The 12,679-nt window shown below is 42.6% G+C and overlaps 2 protein-coding genes across 2 annotated transcripts in view; one reads left to right on the top strand and one right to left on the bottom strand.

Annotated features, from left to right (window-relative positions):
• LOC143929838 (killer cell lectin-like receptor subfamily B member 1B allele B) overlaps window positions 1-1,710 on the top strand; it is a 57,999-nt gene extending 56,289 nt beyond the window's left edge. The window contains exon 7 of the mRNA XM_077453813.1: window positions 57-1,710. Coding sequence (XP_077309939.1) covers window positions 57-180 — 124 coding nt within the window. The 3' untranslated portion in view covers window positions 181-1,710. The remainder of the gene's footprint in view (window positions 1-56) is intronic.
• The window catches only part of LOC143930938 (C-type lectin domain family 2 member H-like), a 53,390-nt gene continuing 41,714 nt past the window's right edge, over window positions 1,004-12,679 (bottom strand). The window contains exon 9 of the mRNA XM_077455629.1: window positions 1,004-4,825. Within this exon, the coding sequence (XP_077311755.1) occupies window positions 4,687-4,825 (139 nt within the window). The 3' untranslated portion in view covers window positions 1,004-4,686. The remainder of the gene's footprint in view (window positions 4,826-12,679) is intronic.

The raw sequence follows: 12,679 nt of genomic DNA, 5'->3' as shown, positions 1-12,679 counted from the left end.
TGTTCATCCAGAAAACAATAAATACTCATAACTCCTCATTGTTATTTATTACCCAGATTACAGATATCAGAGGAATATTCCGGAGACTGCGTATGGCAGGAAGCAGGTTCTGGATATAATAAGGATGACTGTCTATCTAAACACAGCTGGATTTGTCAGAAGAGATCCCTGAAGATCTGACAGATTCCTCCCAACATACAGACACTCTGTACAGACCACAGATCACCCCCAATACAGAGTAATACGGGAAGATCACATCCAATATCCCCAGGGCCGTCTTTAATATTGATTGGACCCTGGGCAAAAATTTTCTTAGGGCCCCTCTCTCCCCCATGCAATTTCGCTCTCCACCTTCTCTGAGACATACAATAAATAGCAGCTAGACTTAAAATCACTTTTCTGTATCAGATCAGGCAGCGATTGTGATTGGTTGCCAGAGGTTACAGCATATCATTACTGCTTACTGACTGGTTGCTAGAGGTTACAGCACTCCTTAAGGCTCACTGATTAGTTGCTAGAGGTTACAGCACATTTCTGCTTGTTGATTGGCTGCTAGAGATTGCTGTACAGTAATACTGCTCACTGGTTGCTATAGGTTACAGTACATCTTCTCCTCACTGCAGGGGGGCATGATATACCTATGAATGCTGCCTTTATTTACATATCAATGCAGTTGGCTTCAGCTATTTACATATGAATGCCAGTATTTACATGTAAACACAGGGTTTGAGGGTGAGTCATCTGTACACAACAATAGGGCAGAGCTGGGCAGCATTAGTAGCAGCACAGGACTAAAACTTCAAGGGACAAGGGAATGTAAACTGGGATAGTTGGCAAGTATGAGGCAGCTGCTTTGGGCCCCACAACAATGACAGAGCCCAGGGCAGCTGCCCCTTTTGCCCTGCCTTAAAGACAGCCCTGAATATCCCATATCATCACCATTCTAGATGTTATTAATCAATTTTTGCAATGGGAAATCCAAGACCTTGTAAAAATAGTCATATTTCTTGTTCAATGTTTTTATTGATTATTACAGGTAAGTTACAGTGGTGGTACAGTTGCACCTGGAGATACAATATATTTGGGTTCAGTAGTATTTTATACACATATTGCAATGAAGTATCCCAGTATTACAGCACACTCCAACATGAGAATATACATTTAAAACATATGTTACTACTTGGCTGGACTATAGAAAGGATTTCTTTCAGCACAGAATTTTTATTAAAGCCTACATCTTGCTAAAAAAAAAAAAAAAACAGCACACGGGGCACTACTAGCCTTCTTTAGGATGTGTCCCTTGTGCTGATATGTCCTTTAGATTATATCTTCTTCCTCGGATGTCTCCTCCCCATCGATCACAGCAAAAAAGGATTTGTTTTCCTATTTACCTATAGTTAAAGGATGTTGGCAACTATCAGCTACTATTCATATTCCAGTTTTTTGATTCAGGTTGTGACTGCAAGACCTTTCACACCTTGGAATGTATTTAGCTAATTTGCCCTCTTCAGTAGCGGGCACTTTCACCCCCTTCCTGCCCAGGCCAACTTTCAGCTTTCAGCGCTCTCACACTTTGAATGGCAATTGCGCAGTTGTGCAACACTGTATCCATATAGCATTTTTATCCTTTTTTTTCCCACTAATAAAGCTTTCTTTAGGTCGTGTGTTTTTTTGCTAAATAAACGAATAAAATAAAATAAAATAAAAAAAGTCTTTGTTTCTGTTATGAAATTTTGCAAATAGATAATCCTTCTTCATAAATTTAGGCCAAAATATATTCTGCTACATTTCTTTAGTGAAAATAACCGAAATCAGCGTAACTGATTTAGTCTGTAGGAAAGTTATAGAGTCCATAAACTATGGTATATATCTGAAAATTGATTAATCCTGATGTACTTACGGCCTATCTCATTTCTTGAGGCCCATAAATGTCAGAACCGTCCAAATACCCCCCAAATGACAGTCTGTGGTATTTAGTAGAAAGGGGAAGCTTTTTGAATTTGTAATATTTTGTCATAATTTTTTGGAAAATGAAGAAATGAAAAAAAATACTTTTTTTTACATACTGTTACCAGTGCAGTACAGCGTCATTATATGACTGGTGTGGTGGTGATCAGTGTGCAAAATTTTTTAACACACTGTGACCAGAGCAATACAGTGTTACCACAGTATCACTGTACTACTCTGGGGAAGTGATCATGATGTGTGGGTTTTTTTTTTGACATGCTATGATTGCTTATTCCTGTGAATATTATTAGTATAAGCAACCATTGTTACTGAAAGTGGTTGTAAACCCTTACAACCAACTTTTACCTACAGGTAAGCCTAGATTAAGGCTTACCTGTAGGTCCAAGAAATATCTCCTAAACCTACCTGGTTTAGGAGATATTTGCAGAAAAACAGGCACCGCTGTCTACGGCACATGCTGAGCGCGCCGCTGTCAACGGCGATATTCCGCGAGTGGCGGCTCCTGTGCGCATGCGCGGGAGTGACGTCATCGCGGCTTCGCTGAATGACAGCGGCGGAGCTGCAAGACCCACCGAGAAGATGGAGGCTCCGGACTACAGGGGACAGTGGTGACTTCGCTGGCTCCTGTGTCAGGTAAGTGACACATAATGGACTACTATGAGTACAATATCTATAGAGCACCTATAAGAAGCACAGAGCACAGATTTGAAGGGTACCTGTCACTTTTTTATCCATATATGCCATCATGTTTCCCTTCTTAAAATATGGACTTTTTATGAGCACTTTTATAATACATATGTTTGTTAAGATTGATGCATAGGAGTATCACTCAGGCACTAATATGAAGGGCACTAATCACTTTATGAAAGCATTTATATATCATTTTTAGTAAATGCACTGTAGATTATAGATATATATATTTGTTTGTGCATTATATTGATTTATATGAATTACACTGAGATAACAGTCTGCAGAGTATTTGCCACTTCTAGTAGGAGTTTATATATTGCTACACATATACATTGCCAGTATTTGCACATATTTGGTTTACACTAAGCACGAGACACTTTAATTTTATTTTTGTATTATTGTATTGGGACCATCCGAATGTTGTAGAGGGGCATGTAATATTGCACTCCAGAACAGCGCCAGTTCTACCCTCTCTATTTTACACGTTACAGATGAGCTATGATTGGCCCTGCCTGTACCATGTGATCGCTGTGATCAATTCCAGCTAGCAACATAATTTTTCACAGTGAATGGCATAAAAGTAATGCCGCGTACACACGGGCGGACTGTATGGCGTACTTAGTCCGTCGAAATACATTTCAGCGGACAATCCGCTCGTGTGTGGGCTTCAGCGGACTTTTTCAGTGTGCAGTCCGGCGTACTAAGAATTTCGGATTTTTCGAAATTCTGTCCGTCGTACTTTGGTTTCAGCGGACAATCCGCTCGTCAGTATGCTAGTTCGATGGACTAAGAATGGCGCATGCCCAGAAAGGATTTAAACGGCGGAAGGGTGCTTTGCTGTGTATTGGACTTCCTATTTCTAGTCCCGTCGTACGTGCTGTACACGTCATCACGCAAGCTTTCGACGGACTGTTTGAGTATCCGTGTGTGGTCAAGTCTGTTCAGTGGAAAGTACGGCGGACTGTCCGTCGGATTGTATGACGAACTAAGTACGCCATACAGTCCGCTCGTGTGTACGCGGCATAAGCCATTCATTGTTTACAACTGTCATGTGATCTGCTGTGATTGGTCACAGCGATCACATGGTACCGGCAGCGGGCTGGTACACTGATCAGTCATCAGATGACAGTGACAGATCACACTGCAGTATGGGCTGTGGGGTGTACACAAAGCGTGTCCTGGAAGGGCATCATATGACATCCACCTAAAATGGCGAATGTCCTGTAAAGCCGCCATTTGACAATAGGCTGGGCGGAAAGTGGTTAAAATGAATGCTCAGTTGGACTTTAAAGGTGAAGCTTCATTCAAAACTTTTTTTTTTTTCTACTTTTTAGTAGCTTAGGGAATGGCTAGAAATTCTACCAAACTTGTATTGCTATATACATCAGGGATCTGCAATTAGCGGACCTCCAGCTGTTGCAAAACTACAAGTCCCATCATCCCTCTGTCACTGGGTGTCATGCTTGTGGCTGTCAGAATCTTGCTATGCCTCATGGGACTTGTAGTTCTGCAACAGCTGGAGGTCCGCTAATTGCATATCCCTGACCTACAGTATACCCCCAATTGGGAGATTTTTTCTCACTTCCTGTTTCGGAGACACAAGAGGCGAGATAAACTTTAATGAAGGTGATGGCAAATATGCCTAGAGACAGTGATCACCAGAAGAGGGGTCCTCATAGGACAATTTCTCCTCACTTGCAGTTCCATTGAAATCTGTAGAAAATGGTTACAAGAACAAAAACTATGAGAAAAGCTTCCCAGTGGGATTGGAGACAGAAATAAAACCAGAACAATTGGAGTGGTGGAGCACTAGACCCCAGTGATGGTTATTACTTCAATCTGATGTACCAGCTGTGCATGAGAGATCTAGATCCGGTAAACCCAAGCTGTTGCTTTCCATGCGCTACCGAAGAAGTAACCCAGGTACCTGCTGTTACTCTTTGCATCCCAGGTTTTTGGAACCCTGCATAGCAGTTAGGATTCTCTGAGAATGTAATTAGGCCTTTTTTTAAATAATCTCTATATGCGTTAGGGAGAATGATTTGAAAACCTGTTGCTGCAAATCCATTTCTTTTTATATCTTCCGCTATCACTTTTAAAACCTTCATCATTGTAGTAAACGTGCTCTGCTTCACCAGGATCTAGTTTTGTTCTTACAATCTTAAATCTGGAAAAAAAAGAACAAAACATAATATTATTTAAAAATGTTGTTGTTATTACATAATGGTCACATATCACATAGTGGTTTTCCATATATTTTCTTTATATGCCTTTTGTTAGTCAGGACTAAAACATACAAATTTTAACCACTTCCGGACCAGCCACCGCAGTTTTACTGCGGCAGGTTGGTTCGGCTGGGCAAATCTACATTACCTTACGACGCTTTTCCTTTTGGCCACTAGGGGCGCCTGCAGCGTGTGACCGGAGCCGCTGCAAGTGCCTGGCGACCGCGATGACTGCCGGGCACCCGCCATCGCTTGTGACAGAGCGAGAACCGGGATCTGTATGTGTAAACACACAAATCCTGGTTCGTTCAGGGGAAAGGAGACAGATCGTGTGCTCATACTAAGTATGAAAACCGATTTCTCTCTCCTCCTAGACAGTCCCATCCCCCCACAATTAGAACACACCTAGGGAACACACTTAACCCCTTGATTGCCCCCCTAGTGTTAACCCCTTCCCTGGCAGTGACATTTATACAGTAATCAGTGCATTTTTTTTAGCACTAATCACTGTATAATTGTCAATGGTCCCAAAAATCTGTCAAAAGTGTCCAATTTGTCTCCGCCGCAATATCGCAGTCCCGATAAAAATTACAGATTGCCGCCATTACTAGTAAAAAATTAAAAATAATAATAAAAATGCCATAAATATATCTCCTATTTTATAGACGCTATAACGTTTGCGCAAACCAATCAATATTATAGATTATATATATATATATATATATATATAAGTAAAAGATATTGTGTTTTTTTCAAAATTGTCACTCTTGTTTATAGCAGACAAAATAAAAACTGCAGAGGTGATCAAATACCACCAAAAGAAAGCTCTATTTGTGGGAAAAAAGCACGTCAATTTTGTTTGGGTACAGCATCACACAACAGCACAATTGTCAGTTAAAGTGACGCGGTGCCATATTGCAAAAAATGGCCTGGTCATTGAGCAGCCAAATCTCCCAGGGGCTGAAGTGGTTAAAAAAAAAATCTATTAGGTGAATATGAAATACAGCATATGCATATTTTGTATGTTCATATGAAAACCAGAAGGTGGAGCTGCAGGCTCTTTTTCACATATTTAATTCTTTATTTAGCATTTTTTTCCATACAAAAAATATAAAACATTATATACAAAGAAAAGCTGGAGGTACCGCCATCCGTCTATATCCATATACTCCTTCCCTTTTTTGTAGTGTTTCTAAGGTGATTATTTTACCCGCTTTTATTATTTGTCTCACTTGAATGTCTTCTCTTCTAATCCAATGTCCCCCCATAGTGCTCTTCCCTGGTGGAAATAAATTATTTTCTTTTAACGCCATTAATGGGGAATTGTATTTCCATTTATTATGTTTGTGATTTGGGGGTATCCAAATTTCCTTTCCTAATCGTGTCTCTGCAGAGCTGTGTTCTATTACCACCCATCTCTTTTCATTATCTAGTTTTGTCCACTCCGCCACCCGTGTTAACACTATAGATTCATAATATTTCTTAAAATCCAGTACCTTTAAACCTCCCCTCTCTTTTCCCAATTGTAATACCTTTAAGGCTATTCTAGGTTTCTTATTTTTACAAATGAGCTTGGTTATTAAGGATTTAATGATATTGAAATAGACTGGAGGGATATATATCGGTAACATCTGTAACTTGTATAATATTTTTGGTTGTATGATCATCTTAAGGGCGTTTATCCGGCAAAACCAGGACAATGGTTTCATCATTATTTTTTTCGTGTCTTCTCTTACTTCATCCAATATATGGAATATGGAATATAATTTATCTCATAGATTTTCCTTAATGAGGCTACCAATTTTATGCCTAGATATTTAATTTCCTTCTTCCACAGGAAGGGAAATTCACCCTTAATATCCTGTTCTTCCCTATTGCTCGTATTGACATTTAACACTTCTGTTTTCTTTGAGTTTATTTTAAGTTTAAGTTTGATAAATCTCCGTACTGCTCGATCATCTTTACCAGGTTTGGTATGGAGATTCTAGGTTTTCGTCACATAAAATAGAACATCGTCCGCAAATGCGGCTACCTTATGTGTCTCTTCCCCGACCTCAATTCCTCCTATATCAGGATTTTTCCTCACTGTGGCCGCGTACACACTTAGCATGGACGGACATGGCCACACACGACGAACGAACAGTTTGCTGAAACCGTGCGCGATGACGTGAACGGCACGTACGACGGGACGAAAAATACGACGTCCTATACACTGCATTATAGCTTTCGGTGTGAAAATCCTTTGAGCATGCGCGCAACTTTGTTTGACGAACAAGCCTACACACGAGCGGACTGTTCGCTGAAACAAGGTTTCAGCGGACAGTTTTACGGAATTTAAGAAAAAACCTTGTCCGTCAAACTGTCCGCTGAAACTGTCCGCTGAAAGCCCACACACGAGCGGACTGTCCGCCCAAACACTGTTCAGCGGACAAAGTTGGGCGAACAGTCCGCGCGTGTGTACGCGGCCTGACTCCAACAGTGGTTCTAATGTCAACACGAACAATATAGGTGAAAGTGGGCATCCCTGTCTAGTCCCATTGTACATCCTGAAGGGGTCAGACAAGTTACCGTTTACCCTTACCACTGCCATTGGACACTCATAAAGTGTCTTTATCCAACTCAGGATTCGGGTACCAAATCCCATTTCCTTCAGTGTGCCCATCATGAATCCCCAGTCTACTCAATCAAAAGCTTTTTCTGAATCTATTGATAAAAGCAGACTGGGGATTCTGCACTCTTGAATTTTCTGGAGAAGCAATAGTGTCGTCACTAAGTTATCTCTTCCCTCTAGGCCCCACCATAAACCCCACTAGGTCAGGGTGGGCCAGGTTCGGGACAAATTTTTTCATTCTACTAGCTAGTATTTTTGCAAACAGATTTATGTCATTATTTAACAATGAAATTGGTCTATAATTTGAGCATATCAAGCCCTCACTCCCTTCTTTCAGTATTGTAGTAATAATTGCTAGAGAGGCTTCCTTACTCAGACCATAGTTTATATCTAGGCCATTAAAATACGCACATAGCCTTGGTGACAACATTTCCCCAAATTTCTTAAAATATTCTATTGTATAGCCATCAGGGCCCGGGCTTTTCCCTCCTGTGGTTTCTTTTATTGCCTGGTTTACTTCAGATACTGCTATAGGGGACTCCAGTTCCTGTGCTATTTCCTGTGATAATCTAGGGACCTTGGCGTTTATTATATATTCTTAAATTTTCCCCCTTCTGGTGTTCTCTTGTTGTTCTGTCTCCTTTTTTTTAACCCAGTATAGTTGCTCATAGTATTCCCTGAATACCTCCGCTATATCTTTAGTCTTATACTTGGTCTCACTATTTTTATCTAATATTTTCTCGATGAAGTTTTCTTTTTCCTCAGTATCCTGGCTAAGCTCTTACCATTCTTATTTCCCCACATATATATCGCTCTTTCGCTATCTTATAATATTCTCTCCTCACTTCTTGCTCCATTATTTCCTCTAGCTCTAGTTTTTTTAATAGCTAAATTCCGTTGTATCACCTGTATCTGTCCTTGTCCATTCTGTTTCTCTATTTTATGTTTTAATTCTAATCTTCTGATTTCTTCTCTTAATTCCTTTACCTTGTTATTCCTTTCTCTTTTTCTTTTTGCCCCAAGGGAAATGTGTATTCCTCTTATGTAAGCCTTATAGGCCTCCCATAGTATGTTCTCCACCATCTCTTCCTTCCCATTTGAGGCAAAAAAAAAATTCCAACTCCTTTCTTATTATTTCCTCTCCTTCTACAACTAATAATTCTTTATTAAGTTTCCAAGTAAACAGGGGTTTTTTCACCTCTGGAATATTAATTCTCTTGTTTATGGGTGCATGGTCTGACAGGGTCCTGATTCCGATGTCCGTATCCACCACTTCCTCCAATAGCTGGTGTTCCACTAACCAGTAATCTATCCTGGTGTACGTCCCATGCACAGGGGAGTCGAACGTATAATCTTGTTTCTTCAGATGTTGCATCCTCCACACGTCTATCAGCTGTAACTCGGCCATCCATTGTTTAATTACATTCCGCTGTACATTCCCCGTCTCCTGTGCATGGGACGAACTATCCAGTCTCGGATTCATCTGAAAATTCAGGTCTCCTGCTACGATCACCCTCCCCTCCTTAAATTCCCAGAGTTTTCCCAGTATCTTTCTCAGATAAATTATTGGGTTCTTATTCAGGCTATATATGTTTGCCAAGGTATACTTTATTCCCCATAATTTTCCTTTTAAAAACAGGAACCTCCCTTCCGGATCCCCCATCCTGCCCTCTACCTTAAATTGTATATCCCGGCCCAGCCCCACCGCTACCCCCCTTGTTCTACTTGAAACTCAGTCTGCAGAGAACCAGGTCGGGTGCCTTGGGGAATACAGTCTTATTTTACTTTCATGGGTTAAGCGTGTTTCCTGCAAGAACACAACCTTTGCATTAAGTTGCTCCAATTCTCTTAGTATCTTAAACCGTTTGTTTGCTACATTCAGACCTCTCACGTTATATGACACACAGTTTACTATTGTCATACTAGACCCCGGATAATGCCCTTTTTACACAAGGTCTTGAGCTATAGGTTATTCTCCTCCCTCCCTCCTCCTCTACCCCCCCCCCCCCATGGCCCACCTCCGGACCTCGTGTCTCCAGCCTGGATATATCCCCCCCATCCTGGTGTCTGCACCTCCCCCCTTGAGGTGGAGACCCCAACCCGGCGCCCGTGTCCACCCCCCCGGGTCCTAGGATCCCGGGGCGGAGCGGGCCTTCCTAGAGAGGCCCTTCCCTAGCCCCCCCACAGAGAAAAGCTTTCACCATATTCAATATATTTCTTTAGCTTTTGGGCGGTCTTTGTGATACTTCTTCCCTCCCCTCCCCCCCTCCACCCCATACCCTCCGCCATCCTCCTCCTCCCCCCGGCAACTCTTCTCTTATTAACCCTTCGTACACTTTTGGGATTGGAATCTGTAAATTTTTGCAAAAATCCTGTACATCTTCTAAAAATCTCAACCTTACTGTCTTCCCCTCCTTATGTACTATCAATGCTCCGTGGAACCCCCAGCTATATGTAATATTTAGTTCTCTTAATTGGTCCAACAATGGTTTGAGCTTTCTTCTTCTTATTAGGGTTTCTGCCGATAGATCCGCGAACACTTGTATAGTCTTTTGTTCGTACTGTAGAGGGGGCCCCTTCCTTAGGTTATTCCATATCTTTTCTTTATCTGAGTACTCATGAAACTTAATAAGTACATCCCGTGGAGTATCCTCTTTTAGCCCAGGTGGTCTCCTCACTCTATGTACTCTATCAATTTTTATCTTTTCCGCTTCTCCTCTCTCTAGTAAGGGGTTAAATATCTTCTTCATCTTTTCCTCCAGATTTTCTCCGTTTTGCTCTGGTATAGCCCTTATCCTTAAAGCGGAGGTCCACCCTAAAATGGACCTCCGCTCATCGGAATCCCCCCCCCTCCGGCGCCACAATCGGCACCTTTCAGGGGGGAGGGGGGTGCAGTTACCTGGATAATCCAGGTAACTGCACCCACTTCCGGGCTAGCTCTCTGCGGAAAGGGGCGTACGTTACGCCCCTTTCCGCAAGCGCCCGCCCCCTTCAGCAAGTGCCCCGCTGCCTGCTGGGAAACACACAGCTCCCAGAGGCAGCGGGGACCGTCCGGATTGCGCCGCGCGGCTCGCGCATGCGCACTAGGGAACCGGGAAATGAAGCCGAAAGGCTCAATTTCCTGATTCCCATACCCAAGATGGCGGGGGCACGAGCGAGCGATCGGCTTCGGGTGCCGACATCGCGGGCGTGCTGGACAGGTAAGTGTCACTATTTAAAAGTCAGCAGCTGCAGTATTTGTAGCTGCTGGCTTTTAAAAAAAAAAAAAAAACGCGGAGTCCCGGTGGACTCCCGCTTTAAGTTTTGGCGCCTATTTTGGTTTTCTTGCGCTTCCATTTTATAGTGACATTCTCTCTGTTGCCTTTGCAGCTCTTTCATTTTTACAGTGTACAGCAGGTCTCACAGCTGGGGACAGAGGATATGTGACAGAGTCACCTGTAGTCCTGTTGGCTTCCTTCCTTCCTTCTTATCACCTCCGAGAGGAGGGGGGCTGCTCTCACCAGCCACTGCTGATCTCTCACTGTAGCCGAATCCTTTCTATATAGGTTCTCTCTTCCAGCAGGGGGAGGGGGAGGGGGTGCTCTCACCAGCCCCAGCCAAACACTGCTGTAGCCAGGTCCTGCTTGCTTCTCCCGTCTGGTGGATGGAGGGCTGCTCTCACCAGCCTCCACCGCTCTCCATACCGGCTGCAACCTGCTCTGTACAAGGGGGGTCAGATCGTCCTAGTGGAGGGCCTCCACGCCGTGTCCCCGGCCATCCATCTGGGTCCTCCACCTCCTTGGATGCCGGTGTCCTATGATATAAGGTCCCCCATCCGATAGTGTCCGCTGTGTACTGCATATGCACAGTACACAGCAACACAGATTCTGAAAATTGCCGAGGATGAACGGCGCCTGCGCCATGAGTCCAGGTTCTATCCCCACTATCCAAGTGGACATAGAGTAGGAATATAAAAGAGCCAAGCACAACGAGGCTGAGCACGAAGCGTGGCGAGCGAAGCGAAGGGCCCTCTAATATTCACAACCCTATGTCCGCTTGGATGGTGGGGCTACCACCTCCACTCACGGCGCAGGCGCCGTTCAGCTTCGGAAATTTTCCGAAGCTTCGTCTGCTCCGTACTGCGCATGCGCAGTACGGCCGGGACGCTATATGATGGCCGGACACTATATGGCAGAACACTGGTCTCTCATCAGCCCTCACGGCTGCCGCATCAGGCTCCTCCCCCAATGATCTGACGTCATATCCCCATCCCGCCTCCAGCGTGTCTACTTTTTGGCTCCCAAAAATCTGTCAAAAAAGTGTCCAATTTGTCTCCGCCGCAATAACGCAGTCCCGATAAAAATTACAGATTGCCGCCATTACTAGTAAAAAAAAATAATAATAATAATAATAAAAATGCCAGAAATCTATCTCCTATTTTTATAGACGCTATAACGTTTGCGCAAACCAATCAATATTATAGATATATATATAGAAAGTAAAAGATGCTGTGTTTTTTTCAAAATTGTCACTCTTCTTTTGTTTATAGCAGAAAAAATTAAAACTGCAGAGGTGATGAAATACCACCAAAAGAAAGCTCTATTTGTAGGAAAAAAGCACGTCAATTTTGTTTGGGTACAGCATCACACAACAGCACAATTGTCAGTTAAAGTGACGCGGTGCCATATCGCAAAAAACGGCCTGGTCATTGAGCAGCCAAATCTTCCCGGGGGTGAAGTGGTTAAAAAAAAATTCTATTAGGTGAATATGAAATACAGCATATGCATATTTTGTATGTTCATATGAAACCAGAAGGTGGAGCTGCAGGCTCTTTTTCACATAAATAGAAAGTTGGGAGAGGGGGACTTTGAAGGTGGCAAAACAAAATGAAGCTATAACATAAATAATAAAAAAGTTTTATGGTACATAGGTTAAAAATGACATAACAATTTACGTGAAAAAAATGTTATAGATCAGACCAAAACATTCATGGATGTAATACATTACTGTATAGAAACGTTATTCTGGACATGTTTTGTTAAAGTATATAGCTTCTTCAGGAGATTCGTAATTGTCTGTGTACAACATATCACCCAAAACTGATTTCAGGTCAATATGCAAACACACCAGGACAACAGTAATGCCAAATGTTAGGATATCAGTGTGTCATAGGCAGTGTTGGGCATCTTACTTTAAAAAAGTAATT

This window comes from Lithobates pipiens, unplaced genomic scaffold (assembly GCF_037356315.1).
Source record: "Lithobates pipiens isolate NorthernLeopardFrog02 unplaced genomic scaffold, aLitPip1_a1.2 Scaffold_25, whole genome shotgun sequence".
In the NCBI taxonomy this organism is placed as follows: domain Eukaryota; kingdom Metazoa; phylum Chordata; class Amphibia; order Anura; family Ranidae; genus Lithobates; species Lithobates pipiens.
The sequence above is the reverse complement of the archived record's forward strand: the minus strand, read 5'-3'. Positions and strand labels throughout refer to the sequence as shown.